This window comes from Siphateles boraxobius, unplaced genomic scaffold, assembly GCF_051911475.1.
Source record: "Siphateles boraxobius isolate OS27281-9 unplaced genomic scaffold, OSU_SipBor_1 31, whole genome shotgun sequence".
Taxonomy (NCBI): domain Eukaryota; kingdom Metazoa; phylum Chordata; class Actinopteri; order Cypriniformes; family Leuciscidae; genus Siphateles; species Siphateles boraxobius.
The window spans coordinates 3,546,732-3,566,044 of NW_027508931.1; the positions used below are offsets into that span (position 1 = coordinate 3,546,732).

The window sequence follows — 19,313 nt, forward strand, 5'->3', positions numbered from 1 at the left end:
TTTAACGTTGTCTTTACTACCTTTCTGGGCCTTGAAAGTGGTAATAACGTTGCAGTCTATGGAAGACATGAGGGTAATTAATGACATAATTTAAATTTTTGGGTAAACTATCCCTTTAATGTCTAGAAAAGTAATGGAAATTGGTTGGTCAAAAGGTGTGAGAACCCTGAAAGCATCACTCCCTTCATGTGAATTTTTGAGCCTCAATATTATGTAATAACTTGAAATGCTCTGTACTGTTCCCCATGGCATTTATATACGTGTTGTAAGAGAGCGGTATCAGTGTAATTGTTCCAACACAGAAAATAGACGTCAGACGTATTTTGGCTGGGCTTTTTTCCCCTCTACAGGAAGGGTCTGATAAATTGGCGAAAGCAAGTTTGTTGATCTGTACTTGCAGGGGTAGTTTTTCTCTCAGAGGGGCATGAGAAATACCCTCAGACGCACCATTCATCTCTGTAGCGACTAGACCGGCTTGTAACCTTAGAGATATCGTTGCCGACAATCGCACCTGCCCTCTGTGGACACAAAGAACAATTTCCAGAGCAGGGGTAAAATCTGATTTCTCCCCTGTTCAGTGAATCCATCTCGGTTTTTATGCCTCCTTTTCTTTCTCTCTCATTCAGTCTCCAGCCCTATCGCCTCTCCTTGACCATTATCTGGCAGACAGCTCCTGCTCATTAAGGAGTTAATTTTCTTCTCTCTATCTCTGATTAGTATAGTTGAACCTAAAGCACTGTGAATTCTTTAAATTTTCCCTCCCTGTTATCAAAAGGAGAAAAAGGGGAATGGGGGGATATTTAATCGTTTAAGTAGTCTTCCTGGGGAACTGCTTCTGCCGTTTCTGTTTTTTTCCCCCTCCCTCTTCCCAGCAATGTAAAGAAATCCTGCCGAATCCGCCCAGCTCAGTAATTCAGTTTTTAAAGCATGGAAAAAAAAATGACTTGATGAAATTCCACTATCAGCTCTGAACCAATATGCAAAATATCTCGCTGGAAATCAAATAGCTATTATGTTTTCATTTCCACGTCGGCGTATTTGCTTAATGAAGAGGAGACAGATCAGACCGGTAGAGTCTGCAGGAGGCGATAACCGGGAACGGCTCGCAGCTATCCACACAGAGTGACGCTCCCAGTCACTCTCTGAGAGAGAGAGAGAGAGATGAAGAGTGAAAGAAAGGAGAGAGTAATAGGGAAAGGAAAGAGCTTGCACAGGCGAGAGAGAGAGGCAGAGAAAAGGTGCAGACAGTAACATGATGGAGGGATGTAAAAAGCAGAAAAGGAAGCGTAGAGTGAGAAAAGAAGATAAGGAAATCGAGGGATGTCTTTAAAATGTGCCTCTTTGCAGTGTCCCGGGCTCACGGCTGTTTGATGTTTGACAACCTGCTGACAAATCCACGGCGAGGATCAGTCAGGCCCGTTTGAAGTGCTCCGATGCCCAGCGCACAAGAATATCATCACCACACATTATCACTTTACAATAATCACTCATTATCATAAGTATTATAATCACTCACTCGTGTGATTTGACTGATGGAAATGAGAACAGTATCTTCCTGCGCTGTTTACTCTTTTTATTTCATTATTACCAAGCCTCGTCAAGTATAGCTATATTATTTGTTCTGTGTTCGTGCTCTGTCTTAAGAGTTTTGATAATTATTATTCTTTGTTTGGCTCGCGTTCTTACTGTTTATGTTCATGCTTTGGCAAATACAAAAGATATTAAGTAAATACAATGTGGTGTTTATTTTTTAAGCCTCTCTCTCTCTCTCTCTCTCTCTCTCTCTCTCTCTCTCTTTTTAATATTTCAGTTAAGAGTTTAAAGGAATATTACAGGTATTGTTTTCTTACAATCATGTCCTTTGAAACCTGTACAACTTCCTCTGTTGAATGTGAAAGAAGTTATTTACAGAAGAATTTCCAAGCTGCTCTTGTCCAATAAAAATGGATGGTGACCGTAACTGTTTGGCAATATTTTGAGTATGACTTAATATGACTTATCTCACATAAAATGGTATGGCTTCAAAAGACTTTGAATATAGCACATGAGGCGTTTAGACTGCTTTTATGGTGCTTGAAAAAAAGAGAAAACCCCTGGCACCCATTCACTTCCATTATATAGAGAAGAGCAGCATGAACATTCATTGAAACATCTTCTCTTTGTGCTGCTCAGAAGAACAAGTCATATGGCTCTCGAACAACATGAAAATTAATAAATGATCATAGAACTGTCCTTTTAAGAAGTTAAAGGGATAGTTCACTCAAAAATGAAAATATAATAATTGACTCACCCTCAAGTTGTTCCAAACCAATTGTCAATTGCTATCATCAACTGTCTGGATACCAACATTCTTCAAAATATCTTATTTTGTGTTCAACAGAAGAAAAAAAACTCCTACAGGTTTGGAACAAATTGAGAGTGAGTAAGTGATGACAAAATTTTCATTTTTGGGTGAAGCTCAAGATTTATTGATTTTTATTTAATTAAAAAAAATGTAAAACCATTTTTAATGACCTTTTAATAGATCTTTTTAAACAGTCCTGCAGTGTGTCAAAGTAAAAGTCTTCCATGCGTGATTTAATAAAAGGTAAAAAAAGAAAAGATGGAACATAGCATGTCACACCTCTGTTCATTTTGTTTTACAAGATTAATGATTACCACTCGTGTACTGAAATGCAATGGAAGTCTTTGGGGCAATATTGCTTTATTGCCTTCAACTGTATAACTGTGCAAATGAACAATATGCCATGTATTAAAGCACATTTATTGCTTACCAAACAGGTGATGTTTTGTGGCCTAGACGCTTTGAAATGAAGATGTTAATTTAGTACAATGATTAATAATATTACACCGATGCCCGTTTCTAATTGTGAATGGTGTCTTGTCAATGACAAGACTCTTTGGCCTTGTGTGGATGAAGTTACCTTGTTTTACTGAATGAAAACAAGAGTGCTATTCACTACCTCATTTCACACCGCATGCTGTGTTGGCAGAAACCGAGATGGAGCGGGTCTTGGCAAAGCAAGTGAAAGTCCACTCCTGTACGGTAGTGTGTCCGCAGAGGTCCTGCCAGTGGTATGAAAGCCCAGAGGCTCCCAGCTTATCTTCGGCTCCAGCGACGCTGGTGACTCGAGTCCCGTCACACTTTTAATGTTGTATATATGTATATGGGATGTTTTTAAAAGACAAACCATGTGCAAATTCAAAAGACATCACCATTGCTGAGTTTTTTTCTGCAGTGAAAAAGACGCAGTTTGAAATCGCTGGTGTTTCTTACGTCACAAACTACCTTGTAACCAATCACATCAACGTGTGGGCGGGCTTTAGCATATCATTAACTTTGCTGCGAAGCAGGGGAGTCTCGAGACAAGAGAAGCCAGGTTATCCCGGTATATTTTTCTGCTGATATGAAAAATCTGGTACATTTAGCAGCAATATAACGAGTGAAATCAGTCTAAATCAGTTTCTGGTTCAAACATATATGGATGAATTAAACCACTTGCCATCGTGTAGCGTTTACTATAGTAAAGTTGACCAAGTGGATCTCTGAGCTTGTGTGATTGAGTGGAGGCGGGAACCAATTTGCATATTCATGATTTCGTGGATACTAAATGAAAGAAGGGTCTAGAGTTACATTCAAGCTGTTTTAAGGCATGAATAAAATTGTTTCACAAGAAAAAAAATGTTTAAATATGTCATTTTGGTGATCATAGATGAGTTTTAAGGGATACAATTATTGACTACAGGGGGACTTGAAGTCTCCTTTTGATTTATGTGGGTTGCTGTGCTTTCAAGTGCCCGGGATCCGGTCTAACCCTTGGATCCATCTAATTACTAACAGTGTGTTAATGCCCTTGGCTCTGATCAATGTGTGTAGCCACTTGTGCTTGAAATTATAAGTACTGCAGGTACCGCAGTTCTTCCTTGAACGCTGGCACACACACACATAGACTCTCACTAAAGGCTCATTGTTCTCCTCAAAGTATCTTTCTTCACAAGTCCCTGATTTCCAGATACAGGCAGTGTTCTTTTTTTTTTTCACTGTGTTTGGGCTGTTTGGTAATGTGGTGATTAACGTGATGGTGAGGAAGTTTGTTCGTTTAATCAGGGCTCAGGTTTGATGTGTTGTCTCTTGGTTTAATCACTGCCGCTAAGCACACTGGTTTGATGTGGACGGGGGCTGCTTAATAAAGCCCTATCTCCTCCGCCTTCATCAGCTTTCTCACTTTGTTCTGTCTGTTCGAGTGCCAGTTAGAACTCAAAAGTGTATTTCTTTCAGTTGATCTTCTTTCTTTTGCTTCGTATAAAAGACAAAATGGTGGCTTTTACAATTGACATTTTAGTCCTTAAACGTGGATTGGGAAAAGTTGTCATTTTTAACATTAAACAATGTAATTATAATTTATATTTTACGTCATTTGTTTTAAATCCTAAATTGTTTTTATTTTATTGTAAATTTACAGGTTTAAGTTTACATTTAAGTTATATTTCAATGTGATCTATACATGTTCTTGAGTGCTAGATTTGTCCCCTCATTTTTTCATAAAATTTATGGCAAACAAAGTTGTCTGCTGACATTCTAAATGTAGACAACCCTTTTTCTGTCGTCAGTTCTGTGAAAAATGCATATTAATGCTTGTATAAGATGAAGAGGGAGAGCAGAGAATTTTTTCCGCGCCATTTGATGTCTGTAAGCAGTGATGCGGTGATTTATTCATTTAACCAGAGCGGTAATAGGAAAGAAAATCATAATTCAGACTTACATTTAAACACGAAATGTAATTGGAATTTTAAACAGAGGAGCCCCTTTGTACAATTATGATTAAAGGAAAATTAATTGTATGAAAATGTTGCCACAGATATAGAAAATTAGATCTAGCAATGCCCAGACTACATTCTAAAAATATGGCGTATGGGATCGATCTTTTTTACTTTTCTCTCTCGCGTCCTTTATTACTAAGGTCCAAATCTAAGTGTGTTAATTTTATCTGAAATTACAGTGAACCATGCAGGCGTGGAAGTCGAAATTAGCCTAAAGATGTTTCATTTACAAAGACAGAAACACTTTGTCAGGGAGCGATTGTTTCCAAGCATTATCTCCGCCTCGTTTTAATTGCTTTGGAAGTGAAATTAACAGAATTAGAAAAATTGCCTTTGCCTTTTTCTACAAGGCTCTTTATTCACGGGTATTGTTGTGTGCTTTGTATAGATTATAGGCCTCTTTGTTCTAGGAAGTGTAAATATATACGCCTCCAGTCACGGCTTTAGCTCCTAACAATCCCCTCTCTGTTCATCACAACTTAATGAAAATTAATTTACCAAAACCTGTGGTAAAATCCGATTTTCCAACCCATGGTAATTTTGCTTGGATGCAAATGCATAAAATAGTGGGTTTCCTGGTTGAGTGTAGCATAGGGAAAATGTGTTTGATGAATTTATGTGAAAACTGTAGTTTTCCTCATCTTAAACCTCATTAGAATAACAATACTGTCGACGAAGGTTGAATTAACATGCAAACCGCTGTGGTGTCCACTACAGAAGCCCTTGTCTGTCACGTATTGCATTCATTTAGGGAACAAGCCATAAGCCATACAATAAACATGCTCTCTGAGAATATTATAATTTAAACTGATTTTATGTCAAAAAATTGTTTTACTACTGCTGCTTCTGGAAAGGTTTTTTTATATATTTTTTTTATATCAACTAAATAAATAGCTATTTTTAAACGCCAATGGTTGGTTATCTCATCATGGTAGAAAAGTGTAAGGTTTTGTTCAAACGTCTGCCAACTGGGAATGTATTGAGTTATACAAATGAGTTAATCACCCTGGCCAGTGATGCAACACACACCATTGTTCATTTATTTCCTTGAGGTCTGAGGCTCTGGGATTTCCAACCAATTAAAACTGTAAAAGGCTTGTAGCAAGAAGGTTTGAAATGAATCTGAATTTTCTTTCTTAATCATGTACTTTATCATTTTTTATTTACAGAACACCCTACTTCCTTGAAGATATTAAGAGGGTATATTCACATTATCTAAAGCCTCTCAACTGAGGCTTTGGCATGATATGATATCTTTTCAAAGGCCTTTCAGTGTCAGATGACTTTTATTTTGTATTGCTCCTCTTTTTATGACCGCTCTCGCTCTTTTTCTCTGCAGGCTCTATTGGGGATCTTAATGGAGGTGAGGATCCAACTGATGATGTAAGCATGTCAGGAGAGGAGGGCGGAGCTTCAGACCAGGAGGACTCTGCAGAGTGTGACGGTTCAAGTCCACCTTCATTTACACCACTTTATAACGAAGGTGAAACGACGCATGCTAAAACGGTTTCATACGAAAAGTGTCAAAACCACCTGAATGTTCCTCTTACATAACCTGTGTTGTTTTGTGATGAAACTGTTTTAACGCTGATGCCTACTGATAACAGTATTAGACATCTCACTCGTCTGGATTTCGTAAAACCGCTTCCTTTTGCCATATGACTTTAATGGATAGTTAAAGGATATAATTGAAATTCACTCTCATGTCGTGCTAAACTTATTTGTCTTTTTTTTTTGGTGGAACACAAAAGGAGATTTTTTTTTAAATCATATTTTACAGAACATTCACATCAAGCTCCAAAAAGGACAACAAAAAAACAATCATAGAACCATAAATCTATGAATTTGTGGAGCCATGTGATTGCTTGTTTGAAGTATAGACTGAAATTTTTCACTGAAAATCCACTGAAGCTTTCTAATAAATGTTATTGAACATGCAAGACATTGATGTTTTCTGCCGCTGATGTCCAACCTGACACCATGCATCTAAAGCTGCCATATTTGACTTGAGAGCTAAATAGATTTTTAGTAAGAATGAATCATTATTTTTGTTATTTTTACTTCACTTTTAATGCATGTGTATATATATATAAAATAAAAAAAACACTATAAACTATAAAAGAAATACCATATATATATATATATATATATATATATATATATATATATATATATATATATATATATATATATATATATATATATATATATATATGGTATTTGTTTTATAGTTTATAGTGTTTTTTTTTTTTTTATTGATGTGGTCACTATGACCTGAAAAAGCAATGTGAAGGTTCTTAAATTCAGTTTTTAGGTTTTATGGAAAAAAATAACGCAATACTGGTTGGTAATGACAAAAGAGTGTAAAGAGTGACAGAACTTTTACTTTATGAAATAACATTTCTTTTCAGGAAAAGGAAATGCTTGCTGAATGAGATACAGAGCTTTGTTTGTTTAAGTTTTCGCTGAAGAGACTTCATCATAATTTAAGATTAGATTGGTTTAATACCTTGTTTAGTTCCTGCAAGTGTTATACAATAACTTTTATAGACTTAAATAAACAAGTTATGTGAATTTCATCTTAAATGAGGTAATATGTCATTTTTGCAGACATGGATGTATATTGCCTTGTTGCACTTTCTGTCTGGTTTTCCAGCCGTAAGATATTTAAGTCACATTGTTAGTTGAGATTTCTGTTTTTCCTCTTCTTTTTTTTTTTTTTAATCTGGAAAATTCCTGTTCTTGTGAAATTGGGGACTGAGGAGATAAGAGCTGGTTCTTTGGCTGCTTTTGATAAACGCATGGAAATTCTGTCAGGTGCTAATCGTGACTAGTTTAGAGATTGTCCTGTTTTGTTTGTGTGTGCGTTTAGACATGCAAATATGTGGCATTCGTAAGTTTGTATTTGATGTGATGTTTGTCCTCCTCCTATTTTCCGGTGTGAAAAGAGGGTCTGCGTTAACGTGTTTCTTTAGCCCTTTTTTTCCCCCTCTATCAATCTCGCCCCCACCCCTCGGGCCTCCACTGTTGCCCGGTGCTGCTATTATCAGCCTCTGTAAATCAGTCGTGTTTGACGAACCTGCTCTTTCAACCTGCGATCAATACCAGGTCTTTATCAGGCCAGCAGTGGCTAATAAAGGCAAGCTCCCTTATCCACCATCTGGGAGAGAAAAAGACAGGCGATAACCAACTGATAACTGCCTCAGAAAAACACTCAACCAGTCACAGGACACACAGTGTCGATAACCACCTGTAAAAAATAAATATAAATGAAAATACCACCTTTTAATAATCATTAATGGCAAAGCGGCCGCTGGTTTCCATGTGAAAGGGTCATTCTGAAGTGATCCGAAGGAAGATCTGATGGTGAAGTCGTCATCCATATCAGCAGAGAAGCTGATAAACCTTAAGCAAAGATGGCTCTGTGTTCCAGCACACCTTTTGTTATCTCAAACCCGGTGAGGAGGTCTGATCGTGGGCTTGATCTGGCTTATGGTTTCACCAAGGCTGCAGTATTTAACTGGATGGAAACATCTTAGCCTGTACAACCAGCTAGCCCCACTTTGGGCGCCATGTTGGACTTAAGTTGAGCCTTACAAGAAAAGAACTTGACCCTGCCATGATGATCTGTTTGGGAGAAAGAACTTAGAGAAAATTGACTCTAAAAAATGAGGCCAGCCAGGAAGAATGGAGCAAGTTGGGTGACTTTGCCCTCCAGGTGTGACAAGGGAAGTAGCTGTTATCAGATGAAAGGAGGTTGTTGGGTTGGCAACGGGGTGTGTGTGTGTGTGTGTGTGTGCGCGTCAGTATGTGTGTTTGCATGTGCTGGTAGACTAAGGAGACTGCCGGGGAGCCAGGATGGTGGCAGCGCCCATCCACCCCGCCCTCTTTTCCTGATACCTGTCGTCTCTGCTCAGATGATATGGGAGATTATATTGATAATATTAAATGCAATAACTGTGACTCCAGCTCCTCTCCCCACGCTGAACGCTGCAGGATAAAATCAATGTGCCATTCAATGTGATTTATCGCTGAAAATAATAGGGCTTCTTAGGCAGGGAGGAAGGCGCGTCATGGGACGGGCTGGGAATGGCGGTTGGGCCTGGGTGGAATTGTCGGGGCTGACTAGAAGGGCGTGTGCATGTGTGATTTATTTGATGATGAAGATCTAATCTCCAACCTGTTGCATTAATAACAGCATGCTCTGACCACGTCACATTTATGGCCCGTATCGATCGGTAGCTATCGCTGTTTATCGCCACGGGAATGCAAGGGTAAACATGCCCTTTGTGCACCACAGATGAGCTGTAATCGAGGTGGGGTGAAGGGGAGGGAGTTGGGGAAGGGGAGAGAAGAGGACAAGAAGTCATGTCAATTTACTCATACATGTTACACTGGCACTCGACCAACCGAAAGAGAGAGACCGCTATCAGCAAGGTGATCACATTGATCAAAGAGAATTAGTAATCATTGGCATCAATGTCTGGGAGACCTGTACTTTGTCTTTCACACTGATGAAAAAGATCGGCCTTAATAAAAGGAAGACGCTGGCCGTCTGTTGGCTGGGGTTTCCAATTCTCGCATGGTAAATCAAAAGCGTATGGGTCGGGTTTATCCTAAGATGTCGTGCTGCTGAATCACACAGGCCTCTCTGTTGACCACTTTTGATCATCAGTGCGAGACCATCACACTCATTTGTTGAGTAAGAGAATGATAGAACATTAAGAATTAAACATGGGACTCAGGATTCAATGTTGTGGTGGTTGAGGAGATTCCCCCTTCTACGTAAAGCGATTTGAGTGCTGAGAAAAGCACTATATAAATGTAATGAATTATTATTATTATTATTAATGTAACCATCACGTGCTAAATGCAAGTTAAGGTTATAAATAAAATAAATTAATAATATGTTTAATATTTATTTCATCTTATATTATGTAAAAAGTATACACTACTGTACAAAAGTAACTGAAAAAAGAATGCTTATTTGTAACGATGCATTTATAATTGTTTAAATATTTATTTTTCAAATAAATGCTGCCCTTTTAAACATTCTGTTCATCAAAAAATCCTCAATCAAAAAAGAATGTTCATGGTTTCCACAAAAATATTAAGTAGCACAACTATGCCAACATTGATAATAAGAAAGCAATGGTCCTTGAGCAGCAAATCAGCATATTAAGATTCTTTCTGAAGGATCATGTGACACTGAAGACTAGAGTAATGATGCTGAAAATTCATGTATTATATTTTATATAATATATTTTAAAATATATTAAATAGAAAAAGAGTTATTTTAAATTGTAATATCTCACAATATTAGTTTTTACTGTTTTTGATCAGATAAATGCAGCCTTGGTGAGCATAAGAGATCCCAATCTTTTGAACAGTGGTGTGTTTTTGTATATAATAAATATTATATTTATTAAAATTCTGGAATACAATAAATATCTGTGCAAAGACTGCAAAATACAATTCATGGTAATCAAAATTTTTCCCAGATTCGCTCCCATCTAGCAGCTGTGATAAAAGTTAACTTGAAAGTCCACAGAAGCATTTACCAATTACATAAGTAAGGAATAATATGCAATTAACTGGTCATGTAAAAAAACGATGATATTGCACAAAAATGTAAATATCGCACAAACATAAACTCTGGTTGTTTTCAGAATATGTGATCAGAATATGATTTTTGAGTATTAATTCCGTCATCAAATTGTTCCACTTGTTTTGACACAGAGCCAAGAACGCACGAGTCCCTGGCGGTTCCAGATGAGGGTGAGGAAGATGAGAAAGGACCGAAACGCTGTACAGAAGATGAGGAGGAGGAAGAGGCAAATGGGGAAGGGGAAACCCAGTGGAACGGCCCAGGTCAGTCTCTATCTGTCCCTCTTTCAGGAATGGTTTACTGATGCATGATTCACTGGCTCCTCAGGAAGGGCCAGCTGTAGTCATACTGTCACCTTAGCAGCCATGAAACAATATAGGCCACGACTTTATAAAGATATGCGTTTAAACCAGACATGATTCAGTCTGATCTGCCTGTAAATTTGAGAGAAAGTACACTCATTCTCATACCACTTTACGGGGGGAAACTACTGTACACTTTTCAATGCTTTGTCACTTTTTTTCTCAGTGATGCAGTGGTCCACAACAAACCCGTGACATCACACTTGTGGCACGTCTGAGAATTCAGATAAACTTTCAAATCTGTATCCCATGGAGCCTCATTAAACAATGCTTTAACTCCAGGGTCCAATCAGAAAGTTTTCACGTAAATGCAAGACTCAGAAAAAAGTCCACACAATGTCTTAGAAATGTTCTAATAGTCTCTGTGAGATTTGGGACTTGTCTCTCTCAGGCAGCCGGCCCTGATTTGAAGTAATATAACTAGTGCAAATGAATTCAAAAGCATTTTTACAATTGATGTTCTTGGTTATATGTGGTACAAAGGAGCTAACAACAGAAGAGAACATGCAGGTTAATCCGTTGCTTAAATGTAAAGGACAGAATTTAAGTAGTTAAACTTGACATACATGTAAATATTAATAAATTTGGCTGTATTTATATGATAAATACTAAGTTAATTAATAACATTATATATATTACATTATTTAACATTAATGTTATTTTTTATTATTTCATAATATTATGCAAATATTCTATTATATAATAGGCTGTATAATATTCATAATGATTTATAATATAATAAATAAATACGTATTTTTACATATTTAGAGTGCAAAATGCAATTTCAGGTTTGATAAGTTAGTAATAACTTTGTTTGAATTCAAGGGCATTTTTATTTAGTTTTTTATGATAAATCATTTTGGTCCTCTATTACCACCTCATGTTCAAACTGGGTCCTAAAGCAAAACCAGTTGAGAACCACTGCCATTCCTGCTGGAAAAAAACGAACATCTTAGACCAGCCTAAGCGGAGATGCTGGTCTTAGCTGGTCTCTTGCTGGTTTTAAAGGTGTTTTGGCCCTCTTTCAGCTGGAGACCAGTAAAACGGATGAAGACCAGCTTAGTTTAGGCTAGTTTAAACAGGTTTTTCAGCAGAGATAGAAGTTCCATCAATCACTCTGTTAAAGACTCATAAATATGAAAAAAAGTATTCATCAACCCCTAAGGTGTTTTTGTGTTGTTTTCTTGCCTTCAAACTGGATGCATAAAATTGAAAACATCCTAAGAACATTTTACTGCACTGACTGTAAAATCAAATTAGTAGTCTATAATATTGGCCTGGATAGTGAAATAAGGCTTTTTCTATCATTTTTCTCCATCTTTTTCTCTCAGGACCACACAGCTGAGCAGTACAGCTTATAGCGATAGTGGGGATCTAGTAGAGTATGACATGATTCAATATGCAAGGCATTTTCTTTATCTCGAATATTTAGAAATCGCCTAAATATGTGTGTCTCCTCGTGTGCATGTGTGTGTTTTAATTTTTCACGTCAAGGATGTGTTTATTATCGTCCTGTTCCAGCCTGTCCTTTTAACAGTAATTGGAGTGATATTAATTGCTGTGCGGTTGCCGCTTGATGACAGCACTGGCGATGTGAGTGCGATAGGCTTCCCCCCCCACCTCCCTTCGCAAACTAACTGCCAGGAGAATGAGGAAGAGGGGGAGAAAGAGCAAGAGAGAGAGAAATAAAGAAGGGGGAGCAGGAGAGAGATAGGCCTTCTATCAGTACTGGAGCAGGCGCTGCCTTTATCAGGAGCACGATTGGCAAAAGGGAAACTTTGACCGGTCTGAATTTTTCCCTTATCATCATGACCCCCCTCACACACCACCCCACATCCCACCACTGGTCTCTCCATCCCCACTAACACCCCCCTGCAGAATGCAGACATGCACTTCTTCCTTGTTTCTCTTTGTTTTGGCCCCTCAGCATCAGGAGTGGAGCCGCAGAGTGTTCATTTGGTGTATGTTGCCTCTTTTTCTCACAATCCTCTGGGAGCTGAGTGTTCAGTTCTGTGGTAAAAAAAATGTTTGCATTGTTGTCATTAGCAGAGTTCTGGTGTTAACGACCAGACTGACTTCTTTTAGAGAGGACTGGGCCTTTTCTGATGATGTCACATCCTGTTTTACTCTTTCTTGTGGGTGTCAGGTGATGGAATGGGAATGCAGTAGCAGCCAAACCCATGATTTCTGCATATTTTTCAGTCATTATGTAGTGTTTTGTCATTCTGCACTGTCAGTTTCTCTTGTTTTCTATCTCTGTTTGACCTTTCGTATATTGACCTAATGTTTCCTGAAAGTTCTCAACTGGCAGATTCTCATCCAATGTCATTCTCATCAGTTTGTAAAAAGCTTTATTGTATACGCATACACAAAACTCATAGATAAAGTGATAGAGAGAACATGGGCCATAAATAAACAAGTGTGCTTATTTATGTATTCCTTATCAGTTTTGAAGCTGTAAAACTCACATCTTACTGTGTATGATTTTACACTGGGTGCAATTTACTTTGAAATCTGTCTAAAAATGAACAGAAAATCAAATGTATATGAGCCTTTTAGCGTATTATACATCCATTTAGAATTGTCACTCAAAAATATGGGTATTATTATTTTTGAAAAATTAATCCATATCATCAAAGGATAGCGCATATCGCATTTCGACAGTTCCCACATTTTAATTTGCACGGGTGGTCTATCCGCCCTTTAAAGCATCCATACGTAACGTCCATGGAAAATTCTTGCTTGTTATTTGTTAATAGCTTCTGTATCTTTATAGAATATTTTTCAGGGTGGGGTTCTGTTGAATCAATTGATAGGCAGTAGTGAGGCAGAAGTGTCAGGAATGGGTTGATATGGCAAAGCAGCTTTTTAATCTATAACGTGTCCTGCTGCATGATATGCAAAATAAATTATGAAGAAAAAAATTATCTTCAAAATGACCTTGCTGGCTGGAGGGTTTGATATTTTCCTCTCTGCTTAAAATTCTTGATATGCAAATGGCCGTCACAGTAATCCCTTCTAGCTGGCGGACCGTTGCTCCTTTTTCCCTGTCTCCTCCTCTTTCTTTCTCTCTCTCTCTCTCTCTCTCTCTCTCTCTCCATCTCGCTTGCTCTTTTAGAGTTTCACAGGATGGAAAAGGACCTTGACTAAACTAGCTCCGCATATAACGTTCCTGCTTGGCCAGCATTCCCTCCCCACCAGCATTCCTTACCCACACAAGTTATTCAAATTACTCCAATAAAGCATTATAATGGCAATGATAATAATGATTATTATTATTTACCTGGTGCGGTGGGATTTTATCATATTTAATTATAAGGGATCGGAGGGAGCAGCGTGTGCATATTATCAGTGGCATTTAAATGCTGATAAATTATTTGCGGGTGCTGGAACTGGCATTGATGAGAGGCCTGCAGGGATGCTGATAGGTGCGGAGGTGTTGGCCAGGTTTTACAACGTCAGCAGAGACGCAGGAAAATCTGCATAGACCTCCTGAAGAGTCCTGAGCGCTGGAAAATTAAAAACATATCAGCACAGCTCAGAAAGAGTGAGAGAGTGGAACTAAAATGAAATAGAAGTGTATTTGCGGATGTCAGTCCAATGTCATGAAATGTTCATGCAAATGCATACACATATTGGATGCGTTGCTGCAAATACATTATATATATATATATATATATATATATATATATATATATATATATATATATATATATATATTATTGCAAAATAGTGATTGTTTTAAACAGGTTTCCCGAATACACATTCCATTGGTTGGATGAAGACGAGAGTTGCTTGTTGTTGTCGTTTGTTATCGTTGTTCAAGCTGAATGGGACTGTTTGTCGGTGTGGTATTTGTCCCGCCCCTCTTCCACTGTGATTGGACGGCTGGATAAAAAGTGATCGTTATGAGCGCTTCGTTTTACCCAAAGTTGATCATTTACAACTCTTAGCGACCGTTAGAAAACGCAGACCACCAGCTTGAAATAGATGCTCAGCGCCTTGTCACGCTGCTGTTTTTTTTTTAAAACGACCCCGTCCCATTGAAAACAATTGGAAAAATACGTTAGCCTCTGGGAAAAAAGGCCTGTTCACACCAAGGACGATAACTATAAAGATAACGATACAGATATACATCTATAAAGCCTTCTCAATATTAAAGAATAGCAGAGTTCACACCAACAGCTATAACGATAACGGCACAGAGAAACAATATCGTTGGAATCACTTTCAATGATGAACGGTAAAAGTATTGACAGCCAATCAGAATCCACCCTGCTGTAACAAGCTCAAGCCTTTAAAAAGTGACAGACAAGCACACGCTTAGAATAAACAAAACGATTGTCCGCTGGTGTGGATGCTAATATAGTTATCTTTATAGTTATCCTTCTTAGTGTGACTGGACCTAAAGACATATCCGTGTTTTGATAGCGCCACAGTGGTTATATTTTTCACCGTAAAATACTTGCACATCTGCTTTAAATCAGATGAACCTAGAAGTAGAAAACTGAATATTACTGTTCAAATAAGTGAGTTGAATTTAATTGTTATACAGAGTAGCGTGTGGTAGTCCTTGTTAAACATATTTATATTGTTCTCATGGAGACAAAAGCGCCTGGAGTCTGAGGTTTTATCAGACGTGTCTACAACACCCGACTGCAGGAGTGAAATTCACTGGCGAGTCATTCAATCTCATCCCTGGACCCATTGTTTCGCTGCTGAATGAGGAAGCTTAGATCAGAGCGCCGCAGTGTATGGATATAATATCCAATTGTGCTCAGGATTTCAAAGTTAATTCAAAAGATTCATTCACAAGTTTATTTTGATCTGCTGTCACTCTCAATGGAAGGGCATTGATGGCACTGATGCTTTGCTAGACCTTTAATGATCTATATCCTGCTGTACAAAACTGAATTTCGTGATTCTTTTTGTTTCTTTCTCATTATTTCTTGAATGTGTTTTGGGAGCGATATTTAGTGGAAACCTGAAACCACTATGTTGGTATCTGTCCAGACAAAAACAGCTCCGGCTAAACATGCTAATAATCTTGACATGCTGTCAGTTATGTGGTTAAGCTGATTTGGGTTACACATACAAATGCAATAGAAATACTAATTATAAAAGTCTCCAGTACATACACTTAAAGCAGATCTGTAATTGTGTACTACTGACTATTAATTTTCTGCATGCTGTAGAAGTTTTTGTTTTGTTTTGATTCTTTAGAAAAATATGCAATAGAGAGAGAGAGAGAGTACTGTAAAATCAAACAAGATTAATGATGTAACAGGTTCATGGGAATAAAAGGAGCATGATAGCAGGTGTTTTAAGAGTGTGACAGTATATGAAGTGCCATTGTACAGCAGCACCTGGTATTTTGTCAGAGTACCAAACTTTTTTCTTTATTCCTGTGTCGGCAAGAATGTATCGGCAGTGTAGATATATCGGAAAGACCGCCTGTGAGCTCAATGGTTTTCAGTTATTCTGATAATCTTGCCGTCTTTTGCAATCTTAAATTATTTCTTCCTGAGATCCGGCTGTGGTTGTGCTGCACTATGAGGGACTCGGGCGAAGCTGTTATCTGAGGCTGAGCAGAGCAGGACCAGCGTCAGACCGTTAACTTCCATTCTCAGTCGCTTTCACTTCCCCACGTTACACTCTTATCCCAGCACAGCGTGTTCCCCAGATTCCTGACCTGACGTATTGGAGTTGTAAATGATCTGTATCTGTTTATAATGGTTAAATATTGGATATTTATTTGCATGCTCAGTTCTCGTTTTTACATTTAGATCATCTTTGATTGTCATCTCGCGCTCCCTTTAAGTTTATTTTTAACAACACTAATAATTCAATAACATCTTAAAATCACATCATTATCCATTTTTAATACGACAAATTATAATTATGTGATGACTAAATTCACTTTTAGCACTTAAAATGATTGACTTTATACTTTAGTGATTTATTTCGAATTTGCCTACAGCATTTTAAGGGTAATACTTTACAATAAGGTTCCATTTGTTAACAGTAGTTTCTTACATCATTTAACATGAACTAACAATAAAAAATACTTATAAAGCATTTAATCGTCTTAGTTAATGTAAGTATTGACATATATACATTTATACATTGTTCAAGTCAAAAGTTGTATCTGTTAAATTATTTAATGGGCCTGATCTATCATGAACAGTGAACAGTGGTATTTTTAATAACTAACGTTAACAAAGATTAATAACAACTGTAACAAATGTATTGTTCATTGTTAATTAATGTTAATTAATACATTCATCATTAAGTCACCATGAAAAATTTTGCAGTATTTATTAGCGATAAATGATTTATTCATATTGTTGTTTTTTTCAACAAAAAAAAAGCTTATGCTTCCTTCCCACTTGCAGCAACATCTCTTCTCTTCTCTGATGACGTGTTTACTGGCGTGAGGGCGGGACAACCTGTCACTCACATGAGATCACAGCAATTCCCAGTGGACAAAAGTCCCACCCTACATTTTTTCTTGAATATACATCACAACAGAGAAGAAAAGACTTTTGCAACTTCCGTTTCATGTTGACTTTAACTAATGGGACCTTATTGTAAAGTGTTACCAGATTTTAATATCTGCAATTTATTGGCTATTAGTCATTACATGAAAATAATAATTGGCTTATGTGTATCAGCCTGAAATTTAAAGGGATAGTTCACCCAAAAAATGAAAATTCTGTCATTATTTACTCAACCTCACGTTTCAAGAATTTCTTTCTCTGCTGAACACAAGAGAAGATATTTTGAAGAATGTTGAAAACCTAACAGTTGATGGACCCAATTGACTATAGTATTTTTCCCCCATACAGTGGAAGTCAACAGGGTCCATCAACTGACATTCTTTAAAATATCTTCTTTTGTGTTCAGCAGAAGAAACAAACTCATAAAGGTTTGGGTGAGTAAATGAAACTTGAGGGTGAGTAAATGACAGAGTTTTCATTTTTGAGTGAATAATCCCTTTAAGAATAGCATCCCTACTACTGGACTAACATGTCTTTAATTTGTTAAGAAACGTTTTCTTCCTCACTTTGGTCATGGCGAACCAGCCCAGCTACTGGTGCCCCCTCAAAAAACTAATCGGTGCCCTGGGTATGCATGCCTTTTTTTTATTGTTGTTTTTTCAAGAATTAAAATATCTGATGGGCTATACGCGATTCAGTTAAAGCTTATTTCATAAATTCACAGTAAGAAATGTGTCTTAAGTTTGTCAGTTTGTGTTTTTTTTCTCTCACTGTGTTTAAATTTCATTCGTTTTTTTGCTCTTGGCGCACATCCCACACACCTGCAGAATGCTGGAACTCTAATGCACACAGTGGGCTGCGGGACAATCGTCCCACACTCGTGGTTAAACGGAGCTCAACGGCAACCTTATACACGTCACATGAAAACTGTTCAGACTCTTTTATGTTTCGAACAACCGTCCGTGTGTGAATAAGTGAGCATTTCCCTGTGTCGTATGTCTCACACAATGATGATTGACTGTAGGAAGGGGCATTTATCTGTAATTAAGAACATACTCTTCCCTTTCTGTCTGTCACTCTCTTACCCGGTTGATGATTGAGAGGTGTGGGCTTTAATCTAGAGGAACATTTCTCACTTGCCGTCCCCTGCTGCTATCTCCCCAGCTGCTCCATGTGGCCCACGAACTGGCGGCTGCAGACGGGACACTGCCACGCCGATTACCAGTCCTATCAGATGCCTGCGCTTTCCTGCCGCTTCCTGTCTCTCTTTCTCTGCCCCGCATTTCAGTTTGTCCTTCCTCCCTCCTGCCCTATATCTTTCCTCCGCCAGGCCTTGCTTTTTCTATGTGCCCCTTGCATCTGTCATTTGTGCCATGTTTAAATATGTGAGACATATTTTATAGCCACTTGTGAAGAAACGGGTAGCAAAGGGCTGCTTTGCTGTTTTGCATTGATATTAGATTAATGGATGGATAAAATCCAATTAGATTAAATATTTGTTTAGTTTAAAGTTTATTTCCTTCAGACTTTTAGCAATAGACAGTTTCCTATTTCAGTCTGGTTTTTTTAAAAAGTCAAACATTTTTTAATTCCATTGGATGTGAATTTGTTACAACACATACTGTCCTCAAATAGTATTTAGACCGTTTAGCCATGCTAAAAAAAAAAAATCATTATAATAAAGTATTAAACCAAATGGCATTTTTGTAATGAAAGATAGCACAAGCACAATTTTAAAGCAAAACATTGGAATTGGTTGCAATTAGTTAAAATGGCTTAAATATTTTTGTGTAAAGGTCTAGCATCATTTGTTTGCAGATTCCACTTGTTTATTTGCATATTTTATTTAATGCAATGCTATTCATGCATTTTAAATGTTCATTATGTGTGTATGCACTCACTGAAGTCATGTTTTTAGTGTTTAAATTCTCTCACCCCTGTATTTCAGTGTTATTTCCCGTACTTTCCTTTCAGAATCTAAATCCTTATGCCGCTATCATCAAAATGTCCTTTTTTTCCAGC

General features: G+C 37.6%; 1 protein-coding gene across 3 annotated transcripts in view; it reads left to right on the forward strand.

Annotated features, from left to right (window-relative positions):
- zfpm1 (zinc finger protein, FOG family member 1) overlaps positions 1–19,313 on the forward strand; it is an 84,780-nt gene that overhangs the window by 34,250 nt on the left and 31,217 nt on the right. For all 3 annotated transcript variants that reach the window (XM_077193381.1, XM_077193383.1, XM_077193382.1), the window contains exons 2-3: positions 6,161–6,304; positions 10,561–10,692. In XM_077193381.1, the coding sequence (XP_077049496.1) occupies positions 6,161–6,304; positions 10,561–10,692 (276 nt within the window). The remainder of the gene's footprint in view (positions 1–6,160; positions 6,305–10,560; positions 10,693–19,313) is intronic.